General features: G+C 32.7%; 1 protein-coding gene across 2 annotated transcripts; it reads left to right on the forward strand.

Moving 5' to 3' along the window:
* Positions 1–2,492: 2,492 nt before the first annotated feature.
* LOC123196483 (FAM10 family protein At4g22670) lies at positions 2,493–12,131 on the forward strand. 2 transcript variants are annotated; one of them, XM_044610540.1, is made up of 11 exons: positions 2,493–2,685; positions 2,805–2,856; positions 2,947–3,099; positions 3,201–3,288; positions 3,383–3,463; positions 3,580–3,644; positions 3,986–4,126; positions 10,830–10,946; positions 11,034–11,189; positions 11,279–11,336; positions 11,720–12,131. In XM_044610540.1, the coding sequence occupies exons 1-11, from the start codon at positions 2,573–2,575 to the stop codon at positions 11,815–11,817; spliced, it is 1,122 nt and encodes a 373-aa protein (XP_044466475.1). In that variant the 5' UTR covers positions 2,493–2,572; the 3' UTR covers positions 11,818–12,131. The 2 variants fall into 2 exon arrangements, with proteins under 2 accessions (XP_044466475.1, XP_044466474.1); XM_044610539.1 differs by having other exon boundaries at positions 2,495–2,685; positions 2,944–3,099.
* Positions 12,132–16,663: the final 4,532 nt, after the last annotated feature.

A 16,663-nucleotide genomic window follows, 5' to 3' on the forward strand; every position in this document is an offset into this window, starting at 1 on the left:
CATGTCTATAACGTGCATCTATGTGTTACACCAAACTGTCAGCTAACAACTTTGACACATGAAAACTATCGTTACATTTTGATGGGATTTCTCAACACTATGATAATACTATCTCTATTACTTATGCCCTTAATCAAAGTAATAATAGCCATCTGATGCATTCATAGGGTTCCTCCGATTAGTCATCTGATCCTTTTGTTACAATTTTACCATTCTAAGAATATATTATTTTTACAAACATATTATGTAGAAGTTAATACAATAATAAATACTTTTTATTAATAAATGAATAAATTATATTATATACAAATACAAATTGATTGGCTTTAGAGTACTACCCTAATAAATAGATCAATCAAACGATAAGATTGAGTGTTTGAGGTGGGAAGTTATGAGTAGGACTACCTTTATCGATATGGTTGGTGGTAATCATAACCTTGGTGGTTCTTCTTTTGTGAGATGTTATCAAAAAAAGGTTCATTTATGCGTGAGAGGCAACATACTATTATTGGGAAAATATGAGAGCTTAAGACAAAAACCTTCCTTTTAGTGCCAAATTGATGGTATGAAAAAACACAATGAGGGAAAATGAGAGTCAATTTTTAATATGTTTTTGTTGGAAATATCAAGAGTCTATATCTATTGTTATAATATGGATAAAGGAAAAGGACTATTTCCCACCCAAGTTTTAGTCTTATCTCAAAAGTATACCCATATCTGATAAAAAACCTAAATACCCACCCAAAATTTAATCTGTTTGGACCCACCCACATTAAATAATTAAAATTTTATCTCATTTTCCCCTCTTTAATTTGAAAAACTAACATTTGTCTGCTGAATTAAGTTTTAAAAATTCATTTTTTCCCCTTGAAATGCAGCCACTTTTTCGATGACGGCAAAGAAATTTTCGTCCAGAGGTCGACCACCTCTGGACAATGATTGTCGTCCAGATCTTTGGACGAAGAAGCATTGTCCATTTTGGACGATATTTCGTCGTTTATTTTGGACGACGTTTCGTCGTCCATTCTGGATGACGAGCGTCGTCCAGAGAATGGATGATACTCCGTCGTCCAGATCTAGATGACGCTCGTCACTCTCCCTCCAGCCATATCGTTACCGATGGTTGGAGGAAAAGTGAAAAAAAATTAGGGATTTGGGGGGATGAAAGTCACTTTTCAAAGTTTAGGGATATGGGTAAAAGTTAATTTTTAAAATTGGAGGGGAAAAATGCGATAAAATTATATAACTGGACTGTAAACAGTAAAATGACGGTTTTACCTCTCTATTTAACAGAAAACTTAACGGCGATTTAGAGATGAGTGGGTGTTTGGATTTTTTATCAAACATGGGTATACTTTTGAGATCAGACTAGAAATTGGGTGGAAAATAGTCCCTTTTCGTTTGGATAACAATAATAAAAAGTTACAATTAAAGAGTTACAATAAAAGTGTTGAGAGTGTCCTTGTGTATGTGTGCACACACAGAGGGACACTCTCAACACTTTTATTGTAAATATAATTATGTATATCTATTTTGGGTTTACAATTATAAACATATTTATACATATCATCACATAAGTGTATATTATTATATCTTTAATTTAAAATCACCTAATCATGTGATGATATATATAAGTGTGTATATATTTGTCTATCCAAAAGGAATACATATAATTTTATTTTTTATATATATATATATATATATTGATTTGACATGTCTATTCCTTATCCAATTACAGACATTTATAGTAATAGAAATTTGGGTTACATATATAATCATCTTATGAAGTATAAAGTTGGCGGCTTAATTGGTGTTGTTATGATCTCAATATGATAAAGAATAACTACACCTTGATTATATTTACCATAATTAAAAGCGATTAATTGATAATAAAAAATAATTATTTAATATTCGGTAGAGTAAACAAATCATGGCGAATTTAATTTGTGTTTTTTATTTGTTGCTTTTAGAAGTGAGTATGTCCTATTTGAGTCTTCTTTTGTGAAATATGGGTTGGAACTCGAATTTGAATATGATTTTTAAAAATTTAAAGTGAACAAGTATTACAAAATTATCTTTACTTTATGCATCAATTTGAATTTTAATGGTGTATGTATAATTAGGGTGACCAATGTAGATTGAATCAAAACTAATTGATAGGAAGAGTTTTGGGAAATACAAATGAGGCAAGCACGAGGGAGAAGATGAAGATAGGAGGTGAGTTTGACTCAACTGAATTACGAGAAGTCTAAACTACAACTGAATTTAAAAATAAGTTTATTTATTTAAAATTCAAAATATGATTAATAGTAAATTTATTAAAATTTTCTCCAATGGATTGAAATAGTGTAGAAAACAATCCACTGAGTAGAGACTCTAACAATCATAGGCCTTAAATCGAAAATAATAAAAAAAATACAAAATTAAAAATTGAACAGAACCTCTCCGGTAGAAGCTACTAGAAGAAACTAGTATTGGATCCATTTTACCCCAGCGGAGTACAAAACCTAAGACCCGAGACTGGAGCCTTCTTTACACCTAGACGCTTTACAACAATCTCTCTGAAATCACAATGATGGACGCATCAAAATTAAGAGAACTCGAATTGTTCATCGATCAGTGCAAATCCAATCCTTCTCTTCTTCGTGATCCATCCCTCTCCTTCTTCCGCGACTACCTCGAAAGGTTCCATTTAATCCATTTATTTGTTTCTTTTGTTTTTTTTTTTTTTTTTTTAAGTTTTCTTAAGTGATTGAGTTGTTTTTTTTTTTGTTTTTTTCAAATGCCAAAATGATTCGTTTTAGTCTTGGAGCGAAGCTACCTTCTGCTTCATACAAGGAAGACGACTCCAAATCGGTACTCTTTCTCTGTCTTTCATCTTACCTATCATATTTCTGCGCCTATCGCTGATGAATTGATAGGTATATTTATGTGTATGTATAGAAGAGCTACGTTGTGGAGGAGAGCGAAGATGAAATGGAAGATAATGAAAGAGCAGAAACGACTGTTGAAGAAGAAGAGGAAGAGGATGAGATAATTGAATCTGATATTGAGCTTGAAGGAGAAACAGTTGAGCCTGACAATGATGCTCCACAAAAGGTACTATTAAAGTCTTTTAGTTTATTGAATTTGTGGAAAGTTAAAGTCAATTCTGCTGTTGATTATGTAATATTCTGGTGAAAATGAATTCATATTTGCAGATGGGAGACTCTTCAACTGAGGTTACTGAAGAGAGCCGTTTAGCCTCGCAGGAAGCCAAGGCCAAGGCCATGGAAGCCATCTCTGAAGGTACAATACTCTTACGTTACTCACATAATACTAGAGTTCCATGAATGAAGATGCATGTTTGTGGAATTTACTGTTCTTTTTGTGTATATTGCAGGAAAATTTGAGGAGGCGATTGGGCATCTGACTGACGCTATTATGCTCAATCCGACATCAGCAATTATGTATGGGACTAGAGGTGGATGCAAAGTTTTCTTTTTCCTTTCTCATGTAATTTTATGAGGTTTAGTATTACTAAGTTTTGGTTTGTGTATGTGGTTATTCCTAATTTTGTGTTCTTGTGGTGCTTTGCAGCTAGTGTATACATCAAAATGAAGAAGCCTAATGCTGCCATCCGGGATGCTAATGCAGCTTTAGAGGTCTAGTTTATTATCCAAATATGCCAAAGATCATGATTTATGTTTAGTTGTAGTCCACTTGCCTGGACCTCTTAGTCATGTTTATGCATTAAAATAATAGTTCTAGAAGAACTATGTTGTGCTTTTCAATTTGATATGAAGATTTATTTCGAGTATGCGTTTTCTTAGTCATGTGGGATGAATATCTGCAATAGTGGTGTGTAAAAATGTGTTTAAATTAGATTCATCATATCGTTTTGTTATTAATGAATGAGTTTAATTGTATCCTATGTTTAGCTGCATGTTGTAAAGGGATATATTTAAGGGAGGAATTCATCTGAGTTATTTAATGGTTATCTCAGATTAACCCAGATTCTGCTAAGGGCTACAAGTCGCGAGGTATGGCAAGGGCATTGCTTGGTCAGTGGGAGGAGGCTGCAAAGGATTTGCACTTGGCATCAAAGTTAGATTATGATGAAGAAATAAGTGCTGTACTTAAGAAGGTTAGCTTTCTTGTTATACTATCATTTGTCCGTTCTTGAAAGATTTAACTTTCTAGCTGCTAGAGAGGGTTGCATAATATATGTAATTGTGTGGTGAGGTAAATTTGCAATTGCTTAAATCTTTTGATGGTTACATTGTTATATGTTTTAACTTGTTTCTAATAAAAAACAACAAAAAGTAGATGTCCTTGTTTTAGAGTGATTTGGTGCCTAATATCCCTTTAACTGTTGAAGGTTCTGGATATGTTTTTGAATAAGAATTTGTGTACTCATTAGTTTTGATCAGATTAGATTTAGTCACCTTTGTTCATTTATAGGGAATAAATGGAGATAAATAGTTTCCAAAGTTTGATTGATGTGGCATAAATCCAACTAGTGAATTTCTTATCTTTTTGAGGTTTTCCTTTTAAATTATTTCCTTTGTCTTGTATGAAATCAGTGGCATGTATTATTCATGATTTGAGTAAAGAAAATATTTTATTCTCTTACACTCTTCTCTGTTGCATGATTTTAGTTCAATTCTTACTGAATTGAACAATATAACAACATAGGATACACAAGGATCGTAAGTAAAACTGTAGATGCACATTTATCAGTTGAATAGTGTTTGATGCTATTAGATGTATAGATGAAACCAATTTCTGATTTATGCATTATTCTTGCAGCAGGTTTTGTTTTTAATGCTGAAATAAAGTGTGGTGAAATTTAGTGTTTGATGTGCTCAAAACTTTGTAGGTATACTTGATCGTATTAAATAATATAATAGATATGAGTCGTAGTATCGATTCCACTAGGACTAAAATATCTAAGTATTGGAATTATGGAACTACTTGTCTTGAGTTGAACCTATTAAGAATTGAGAATTAGATTAACTAACAAATTAAACTAACAAAATAGACTAACAAAGTAGACTAATTTAGGCCGTAACTAATTCAAGTGTAAATGATGGCTTTGAGTAACTAAGACACTTGTACAAACCTAGCCATTAGTGCAAATTGTAAATTTAATGCAATTGGATTGATAATTTGAATATGTAATGGCAAAATCTCCCAATGCATCCATTATCCTCTTCCTAGGTTACAACAGAGTATAGTTCTGTTTAATAACTTTTTGTATCCCTATTTATGCAATTATCATTAAAATGAAAAACAACTTGAAAACTAAGTGTAGAAAGAAGTAAAGATGACTTTGTCTTATCAGCCCAAAAAGATGTAGCCAATAGACTTCATCTCATTTGATCTCTCTCAAACTGTAGCCTTTGAGATCACGCAAAATTGAAAAGAATTGCTTAGATCTACACAGTCGGTTCTACCGTCTACAAAATTGTAGAATTTATATCTATAATGGAACACCTGTTCTGGCCTTAAGTAGCAGTCATTCCTCTAGTTGTTCGATGTTCTGCCTCGATTTGTCGATAAACCTGGAACGCCTGTTCTTCTTTAGAAACTCCCATTCTTGACTTCAAGTAAAGGTCATTCCATTAGGAACGATACCACTCCTTTGCCCTTTAGTTATTCAGCCTTGAATCGAAGATTCATTCTTGAATGCTTGTTATTCTTTTGAAATGCCTGTTCTAGAACTTAAGTCAAGGCCATTCTTTCTTGGAACGTTAGTTCCTCTTGGAATTTTCCGTAACTATTATAAATCTTGAGGACCAAGTTCTTTTTTATTCAACTAAATTTACCCTTTTACCCACACTATGAAATATAATCTAGTTAAGGTAATATTTAGAGTGAAATGAACCAAAAACTAATAAAAACCTCTGTACATGGACATGTAAAATATGAGCTTGTTTGGTACCTACAAATCAAGTTTTGATTGTCCTTTAGCAAAAAGTTTGATAAACATATGCATAAGCTCATATTTGTGTAATTTCAATGCAGCTTGATTTCCACACATTGCCTCAAAGATTGCTTACATATATAGTCAAAGACTATTAAAAATGTAACCAAGAAATTTCTTAGTACCAATGTTAGTTGAATCTAATTATGAAATCTGTGGTGGTGTGTGTATTTAGTCAGTCTTAAGTTTTTAATATGTACCAGTTAAGATTATGCCAATTAATTAACAATGAGTTTGATCATATATAATTTTAGACATTCTGTAAGCTTTTTTCTCTTTCAATCTCTTAACTAATGAGACAAACAAATTGACATAGATCGATGTCTTTTTTTTTTTTTTTTTGAATACTAAACTTAATTAATGGTGAAGTTCCTCCTTCCCTTAATATGATATTCTAATTTTTTAAAAATTGTTTTTCAGCCATTTGAGTATCCAAAAGGCCCACTAAAGTTAGCAATATTTTTTAGCCATTTTTTTTTTCAAAGAATGCCTAAATCATTTATAGGTCAATAAATTATTTATGATTTCACTTCAAGTGTACGTTAACATAATTTGTCACTAAGTAAGCAAACAATCTCCATTTGCTCAAAAACTCATTGATGAGGAAAGAGATAAAATTAACACCAAATTATTTAATGCTTTGTTTGATTAACACCAATATCAGAACAACATCAGTCCAGTGTTTGATTTAGTGCAACAATACAAGAGTTTTCCTTCTCACATCCAACATTCAACAGGTTGCTACTCTAGGTTCCCCAATTGTTTTTTGAATACTCAATACTCCCTTCCACAATGTTTTCCTCTGCATAACTGTCTAGCCCCTCCTTGCTTGCTACTTCTCCCCTAAATATCCCTGTGGTCCAACTCCTTTTCTGATGTGTTGTTACTTTTTCCTTTGTTGAGTTGTTGCCATTTGTTAGTTCTAGCCTTGCCATATGTTTTTACCTCCCTTTCCTTTTGTGCCTCTTACGGGGAACATATACTTGCATACTAGCATTAGACTTAGGCTTTACAACGACGAAAGTAAACAAAAATGTAAAATTGCATTTAGAAATTTGAAATACAGAAAACATTCTAACACAATTGGAAAACGAAAAGAAAAAATAAATCAGTAAGCAGTTCTAATTTATAGTTTTTGGCTTGACTTTTTTGAGGAATTCATGATGGATTTTGCAGTGTAACGGTGGCCTTGAGCTGTTGAAAGCATCTCTTTATGTACAGTTTAAGCTGTTAACTAGGGCTGGATTCGAGCCGAGCTGAGCTCGGCTCGCAGCCAGCTCGGGCTCGGCTCGAGTTCGGCTCGTTTTCAGCTCGGCTCGGTAAAGGCTCGGCTCGGCTCGTTTTTTATATCAAAACGACACCGTTTTGTATATATATATGGATCAAAACGACGCCGTTTTGTATAAAAAAATTTTTTAAAAAATATACCAAGCCAACTCGAGCCAGCTCGGGCTCGGCTCGAGCTCGATCGAGCCGAGTTGAGCCCGGCTCATTTCGGGCTCGAACCGAGCCGAGCCGAGCTCGAGCTGGCTCGGCTCGAATCTAGCCCTACTATTAACTACTTACCTCGAATGTGCCTTTAGTGTAATGAGTGACTTCTACCACACTCAAAGGATATATTCTTGTTATCATACAAGAAGCGGACCATCTTGGTCGTAATTCACCACTACAAGACTTTGTCTTGAACTTGTACATTACTCTCTGTCCAGCCACATAATTATGCTTCATAGGATGAATCTTGTAGCTTTTTCTTATGTTTTCTCTTCACCTACTATAACATTTAGGTTGATAATTGGAAATTTTCCTTTTTGTCTTGGTTTTGATGTGTTGGGTGTCGGGGATTTTCTTTCACATGTTAAGAATCATCTTTCAAGCCTTCTATCTCTTCAAACTTAGCCTTATTTGGCTGAATCACGCAAATTTCAAGTGGCTTCACAAGTGTCTTTCCCTGCACAATTTTATCTCAACCACTTGATTAATAACATCAATTCTCAAGCACCACTCATAACAAGAGGAGAACTCAATGCTTTAGCCACTTTAAAAGTGACTTACTCATCATTTGCCTAAAGAATTATTGTCTTCTGCACATCTATTAATGCTTTATTGATTGCTAACAAAGGAATACCTAAAATAAAAGGTATTTCACGGTCTTCCTCCATATCTTAAACCATGAAATCAGTGGGCAAAGTGGACTTACCAACTTTTACCGTGACATTCTCCTTTAGACCTCTTAGATATTTTATTGGATAATTGGCTAATTTCAAGAGTATGTAGAAGGCTTTGATCTTGTCAGGCTCTAATCTTTAAAAAACTTAATAGGGCCTAAAGTATACTTGAGCCCAAATCACATAAAACATTAGCAAAGAAAATTTACCAGTTGTGCAAGGAATAGAAAAACTCTCTGGATTATTAAGCTTTGGTGGATTAGGTAGCTTGGTGGAGCTCTCAACTATTGGCTTTTCTAAGACAATCTGAACCATTTATGGGCATGGAAAGATTTTGACCTTGTTCTCATGATTACAAGACAATTCAATATCTAACTGCATGAAGTTGGTATTGCTATTGTAGAGCTTTGTAGTCTTAAATAGTGGGAGGAACATACTCATAAATCTTTGTACCATCATATCTTACATTGTTATAGATCCAAGGGTAGTGAATTAAGTCAAGCGTTGGCTTTAACCTTTAGGGAGAAAGGAAAAAGCGATTGACAAATGACGTCATTAGTAGTATCTTTTTGCTTCGCATTTTCTAAAAGTTTGTGATATGTGCATTTGGATCATCACTTGGCATCCCATAAAATTGTACACTATCAGGTTCATTTGTATTATGGCCGATTGAATTTCAAAATTGCTGGCTTAGATAAACAACCTCATAATACTCGTGGTCTTGGGCTTTGCATACTCACACAAAGATATTGCATTTTTGTCATCTCTTTAACAAATTTCAATAGTAAATAAACTAAAAAAAGACCTTTGCTGGGTCATTTGCATTATGGCTGACCAAATTTCAAAATTGTTGGCTGAGATAGATGGCCTCATGATACTCATGGTCCTGTAGACCAAAGGCTTTTCATACTCACACAAAGATGTGTTTTTTGTCATCTCGTCGACTAATTTCAATATGAAATAAAAATAAAAAAAGGTTAAGCTAAAGACAAAAAATAAAAGAAGATTTAACAATATTTAAAAAAATGGATTACCTTATAGATAGGTAATGGAATTTCAACATCAAATAAAGAATTATTCCCTGACAACAATGTAAAAAGCTTGATATGTTCAAAACCTAGCAAGTATATTAGATCGTATCTAGTAATCTAATGGATATGTGCCTTAGTATTGACTTTAGGAGGATTGTGGAACTATCTATCTTAAATGAAACCTTTTAAGAAATGATAATTAGATTAACTAATTAATTAAACTAGCAAAATCGACATTCAAATTTCAAGTAGTTCGAGAATAAGACTCATATATAATCCTAGCAATGCAGTGCAAATTGTAGATTTTACATAGTTGAATTGATAAATTCCATTTGTAACTTTCTAGGTTATAAGGAGTTTACTTTTATTTAATAACTTTCTATTATCTTTATGAAATTTGAATTAAATGAAACACGTTATGATTTGTGAAATTCCTAGTTTACGTTGAGGCTTGTGTGTCATCTTATCGTTAAAAATTGCACAGAGAAATTGAATTTTATCTGTTGTCAATTCTACTTTATGGTCTATGATATATATTAATGCTTAACCTAATCTTTCTCATATCAGTCTCGAAACTAGGCATCTAATCATGTAAGTGATGGTCAAACACCCACAGGCATCACAAACAGTATCATACACTTGACAATATTCAATGTATTCAATTGAAATGAAAACTCAAAATCTTACACTATATAGTTTTGGTCATTACATGGTCTTATTATAGGAAAATTAGTTGATAACTAAATCCTTAGTTACAACCATTATTAACAAGAAAAATAAGTTGAAAACTAAGTATGAAAAGAAGGAAAGATATTCCCTCTTATCAGCCCACAAGATGTAGCCAGTAGATTCTCTCTTCTGATCTTTTTCAAACTCTAGCCTTTGAGATCGTGCAAAATAAATTTGAAATAACTGAATAAAATTTCTTAGGTCTACAGAGTCTGCCCTAAATTCTACAAAACTGCAGAATTTATTTATGCGATGAAATGGGTTTTCTAGTCAATGAAATGCTTGTTCTGGCTTTAAGTAATGGTTGTTCTGCTAGTTGTTCCTCTATTTGTTTGATCTTCTGCCTTATTTGTTGATAAAACCTGGAATGCCCATTCTTTATTGTCTATGCCCGTTCTTTACTGGTATTACCCGTTCTAGACTTAAAGTTAAGGTTGTTACATTAGGAACAACATTGTTCGTCTGCTTGTTAGTTATTCTACTTTGAATTGGAGATTCACCTTGAATGCCTGTTCTTCCTTTGGAATGTCCGTTTTGGATCTCAAGTGAGGGTTGTTTTTCTTTGGAACGCCTGTTCCTCTTGGAATTCGCTATGGCTACTATAGTGGCCTAATCTTGAGGGCCAAAGTTCTCCCTTTTAACTAGAACTACCCTTTTACCAACAAAATGGGATATAGCTGAAGTAGGGTAACACTTACAGTAAAATAAACCCTAAACTAATTAAAAATGTGTAAATAGGCATATAAAATATGACATAAATATGAGCTTATCAGGGCTTAGTTTCTCCAAATAACAAAGAGCTAATATAGTTGTTGATTCTTTAGCCAACGTTGTTGACAGAATTGTCTGGGGTAAATATAACCAAAAAATGCAGTTATGTTTTTGTAAAAGTGTGGAACTGCTTAGACATCTCAGATTAACTGTTGGGATACACAGGTTGAACCTAATGCACACAAGATTGAAGAACATCGTAGGAAGTATGACAGATTGCAGAAAGAGAGGGAGGAAAGAAAGATTGAGCGTGAAAGACTACGTCGTCGTGCTGCAGCTCAGGTAATTACGAACATTATATATTCTTCTGACAATCGTATCTTCCTACACTTCTCTATTGGTTCTGATTTAATCATGTATTTATTGAAGGCTGCGTATGAGAAGGCTAAGCAGCAGGAGCACTCTTCCTCGAGTAGAAAACCTGGAGGCATGCCTGGAGGCTTTCCAGGAGGTATGCCTGGAGGCTTCCCTGGTAGCATGCCTGGAGGGGTGCCTGGAAATGTTGATTTCAGCAAAATATTGAATGTAAGTTGATGTCTCATAGTGCACCAATAGAACAGTTAGCTGTGCTTTCAAACTAATTATGAATGTTTTTTTGTTGACATTTTACACAGGACCCTGAACTGATGGCAGCTTTTAGTGATGCAGAAGTCATGGCTGCTCTTCAAGATGGTAGCATGTCATTTTGATATACTTTGTTCTGCACTGATATGACCTTTGATTGGGGGTTATTTTAAAATTATGATTACTGTGATGGGTGACAGTTTAATCTAGACTAAAGGCCAAGGTTGGGTCTTCTAGTCCAGCTTTGATTAATGGCAGAATATATCCTGTCTCTCCTTCTCTGACTAACTTGTCCCCCATGGGAGTGTGACCAACTTCTAGTCATTTTGATTAATGGCAGAATATTTCCTGTCTCTCCTTCTCTGACTAACTTTTCCCCCTGGAGTGTGGATTATGCTACTCTCGGAATATTGCTTTTTAGAATTTGAGTGTGTCCATCAGTGTGTCTGATAATGTTTTATCTACTGATTTCTTGGTTGATGGTTTTGCAGTAATGAAGAATCCTGCTAACCTTGCGAAGCATCAAGCAAATCCTAAAGTGGCTCCTATAATTGCTAAGATGATGGGAAAATTTGCTGGACCAAAGTAGATGGATTTCGTGAACTGATCACATTTCTTGATGGTTCTAATTGTCTCCATGTGTCATCTCCAAAATTTTTATATAGGTCAAAGCAGTCACATGATTGTCTTGCTATGTATTTGTCTGGGGGGTAAAGGTTAAAGCATATTTCACATGAAAGCTAAAGACTTTTGACTTTTTTCTTGTGTGTCTGGGATTGAAATATCTGAATTTTTAAGTGAAAAATGGTAGGGTAATTAGCTGAGATTTGTGTTGGAATTTAAAGAGATGTGCTTTTTTGTTTTTATGTTTTTATTTATAAGACAATTTGGAATTTCTGATTAGTTTCGGCATTGCATCATGTGATATTAATGCTAGACTTTCGTTTTGTGCTACGGAAATCTACGTATTTTTAGGGTATGTGGCATGCTTGTCGATGCATATTGTCTTCTAAAATATAATTTCCGAAGTTGGATAGTGGAGGCTATTGAAATGTTTTGGGGCTTACGTTTTTTTTTTTTTTTTTAAAGTTGAATTGGATTTAGATTTTTGAAAAATAGTCTAAAATAACTACTGAGTATTTTTGGAATATCGGTAAATATGGAGTTTTTCTATGGACAGCCGGCAAATAGAGGGAACACAGGAAGGGGGAGAGTGTCGGCAACTGTTAGGTGAAACTAATCGGAATCAGAAGAACATAATTGATTTGACAGTTTGTTGACGTACTGGCCCCTTTGATGATGCCCTTCCTGGAGTTATTTCCTCCTTACTAATGGCCATCAGCCCTTGAGAGTTTAGATTTACGGATGCCATAAAAAGCAGCGGGGTGGATTGATTGGATTTACATGGGCAATTTTTAACAGACTTATTAACTCTGATATGATGCAATACTAAAAAAAATAGAGTAGGATTGACTTTTTTTTATATGAAATTTATTTCAAGTTAATTTGATGCAATTTGAAATTAAATTGCATAATATAAGAATTGACACAGAAATAATTATATATAATTATATTATTAGTATTATTTGTATTTTATTATTTGATAGTGAGAATGTAATTTAGTTAGTAATATTATTGAGGTTTTTTTGATAGGTTTTAGTATATAATTTTTATATTATTTGTAAATAAAGAAAAATATTATATTACGTGTTTTATTAATAATAAGTTGAAGGAGTTTAGTGAAGAAATTAAAACGCTAAAAATAGTCAGGTAAGTGAATATAATAAATAATTTTAATAAATTTGAGTTATGTCAAGTCACTTTGAACATTAAGGAGTTAGGTTAAAATTCAAAAATTTTGACACTAGTATAATTTTGATCTAGTTAGAGTTCAAAGTTTATAATTTAAAATCTAAACTAATACAAATAAGATTCGATTACACAAATAGTTAGGTCTCCTATATATTATTTGATATTTATATACAAGTAATTTAGTAAAATAAGTTCATTGCATTAACAGTCCTAATAAAAAAAAATTAATATTTTGCATTGGAAGTTTTTGAATAATAAAATATTCAATTATTATTAATTATCATCACAAAAATAATTTAGAGTGTGCTTGGTTTAATTATTTTTTATGACAAAAATAAAAAATTATTATAAAAATAAATCATCTATAAAGTTATTGAGTTTAAATTATTATTATATTTAATTAAAATTTGGTAATGTATAAATAATTATTTTGTTTCCTTGATTAAGATATTACTTTAATTAAATACCCATAAAAGATTATTGGATATTAATTACTTAGTATTGTGTTTGGTTAAAATAATAACTCTTATGTTAAATATTTCTTTGTATATTTTCTAAAATAGTTTTCATCTTAATAGTGTATTAAGATTTTTTTTCATGTTATGAAATTCTTAAATTTAATTAAATAAAATATCAATATATTTTTTTCTAAAATATTTTTCATGTTACTTCTTTTCTTAATTTAAAATAAGATTATTTTTTTTTAAAAAAATTATAAGGATAAAATTTTAATTATTTGGATAATCTTTTAATACATAAGATAGATTTGATAATCAGATTATCTCCTATATTATTTGTTATATTACCATTAGTAATATAAGAGTGTTAGAATATTTTATGACTTGACAAACTAAACAAGGTTATACTAGAAATAAAAAATAAATCATATTGAACAAAATGCCCCTCAGAGGAATCAATTTAAAATAAATGAGCTTCAAGAACCTAAACCTTGTTCTCTTATAGTGGCTAGCCATTTGACTATAATACGCAAGGTGACTCAAGTTGTCAAGCCTAAATCACAAAAGGGTAATAAATAGATATCACCTCTCGATTTATGAAGTAGAACTTTTAGTTGAAGGATAACATCTATTCAATGCCATTGAGCATTGGTACCATATTTATCTATGACAAGTGAAATGAGAGCAACTACCAAACATGTAAATTGAACCTATACAACTATCTGAATTTGTGTTGGGTCTTTCCAAAGAAGATGGTTGAATGAAGACCCTTGGAATTTGTTCTAGGCAAGTAGAACATAAATTGTATCAAACAAAGATCTCATCTCTTTGTATGTAGACCAAATTTTGCTCATAGCATTTGCTCAAAATTCACTACACACCTAAGTAATCAAGGCACCCAATTTTGATGTTCGTGAGAAAATCAACATTAGGTCAATGCTCTCTTCTATCATTAGAGGTAAAATTCATATCAAAAGATTAAGGATTAACATTTGATGTATGAAAAGAAACACTCCCTATCTTGGAGACATTGACCTCTTCCTTATGTTACATTATCATGCATGAAAATGAGGTTAATATTGGCTCCAAGGACAATTTGAATCCCATATTTGGGCATGATTCACACATAATAGGGGAGGTGAAAACTTGTGATGTCCAATGATAAATCATGCCAACAACATTCCAATTGTGGGCTAGCAAAACTAATGGAGCATTAGAACTTATAGGGAGAAGACCTGTGTTTGAGTCTCTGCCATTTTTGTGAAACCCTGACTTACCTGGTGCAGTGGTTGTGAATTTAATCACTGTGTTTAGGGATTTTCTTTTTGACCAAGCCAAGCGAGGTTCCTTGGTTAACAAAAATAAACCACTCTAACTATAATGTGCAAACCATTCAAAATAGATATAACTCAAGTAAACTGAGAGTGCACTCTCTTATGTTATCAACTTTGTGTGCTAGTCATAACTCATACCAGCTATCCTCGTCATGTAGACATGGAACTCATGTTAAGACCATGGATATTAAAAAAATGAGTTGAGTCACAATTTGTTCTGTAACTTACATTAGTGACAAAGCATCATTAATTGCTCCCATATTCTTACACCTGGATAATTTCACAAGTACATTTCCTAAAGTGGAAAAAGCACAAGCCTTGTCAACACCCAAATGATCATAGGATTTTTTAAGGTCTTTATCACCATCATAACGATTATAGGGTTAAGCCATATCATTATTCTACTAACTGTTAGCATAATACTAAACAATTTCTATGTTAAAGAAACTAAAAAACCTAAATGCAATGTATTGCAATAAACACCTTTAACTAACTAGAGGACGCGTCAAACTTCATAAATTCGCTATATAGATTAATGTTGTCACACCTAACCCAATACTAAATGTCTAAGTACACTTATTCTTTCTCATCCTTATTCGCTAATCACAAAAAAAGTGTATGTTAAGATCTTATTATGCAACACCCACATGTATGCTTAAGGGTATTCTCATCTTTCTACATTGTTTAGTGAAACTATTATTAAGAATTGGAATGGACGTTTGCCATAAAGGTGGATGCCCATTTATGTATTGAGAAGGCCATATTTGTCATATTGCATAAATTGCGTGAAATTGGTTAAGTGTGGGAGGACGAACAAACGTTAATGGTGGTATGCATGCATGTTTATTAGTTTGCTAAATTTGAAATTGGATAAAGACTAGTTTCACAATGATTTTGGGATCTGTATTTAAGTGAGAAACGACTAGAACGACCATTCATGGGGGCAAATGACTATTCTTGACGTTATTTCTAGAAAAATAAAAGGATTTCTGCAGTTGTTTGGTTTACTTTTCTTATTTTTACAACCTAGAGTGAAAAAGTGTGAGTTGAGAGATTTTGGAGCACTAAGACACCGAAACATTGGAAAACTCAAAGCCATGTAAAGAACTTGCTTTCTTTGAAAGAGAGGTAAGTAAATGATGTTCTCTTTACAGGTTTAATTTGGCAGCTTATAAAATATGTTTTGGTCTAGTCTTTTGTGTTGATCTTGAGTATTTTGTATGATTGTGATAGAGGCATGCTTAGTATTGTATAATATACGTAGTGGATATGGTATGTATATGTATATAGTTATATTGATTTAGTGTGTTGTAAGAAATTGATGTTCAGTTTATGATATGAGATATGGATGTATGTTTGATGGTTATTTTGAGATAGAAACACGTTTAAGGTTGCTTACTATTGATTTTGGACTTGAAGTTGTTGTGGTTGGCTGAAAATTGTAAGGAACAGGTTGATCCCTTAGGTTAAAGATATTATTCTCATTCACTATGGGAACATGCGTTAGGTAGCAAAGACCATGAATGTCTGTTTGGTATAGGACGAATGCTCATTCAGGGTGATCCAAGATGAACAATTAGTGTAAGAACAAACAAATATGGATGGTGAAGACATTAATGTTGTTAGTCAGTTGTTAGTCAAAGATTTAGGTAAATGACTGTTCAGACTAATGAAGTGATGCTTGTTCATGGGCAATGTGAACTGAACATGGAGCAAAGGTAATGGATGCTTGTTCGTGTATTATGGTAAAAGACTAATTTACCTTTATATTATGTGTTAACAAAGAGATAAGTGTGGAAAGGCCCTAATAAAGGCGAAGACGAATAAGATA

The sequence above is a fragment of the Mangifera indica genome, chromosome 14 (assembly GCF_011075055.1).
Source record: "Mangifera indica cultivar Alphonso chromosome 14, CATAS_Mindica_2.1, whole genome shotgun sequence".
Lineage (NCBI taxonomy): Eukaryota > Viridiplantae > Streptophyta > Magnoliopsida > Sapindales > Anacardiaceae > Mangifera > Mangifera indica.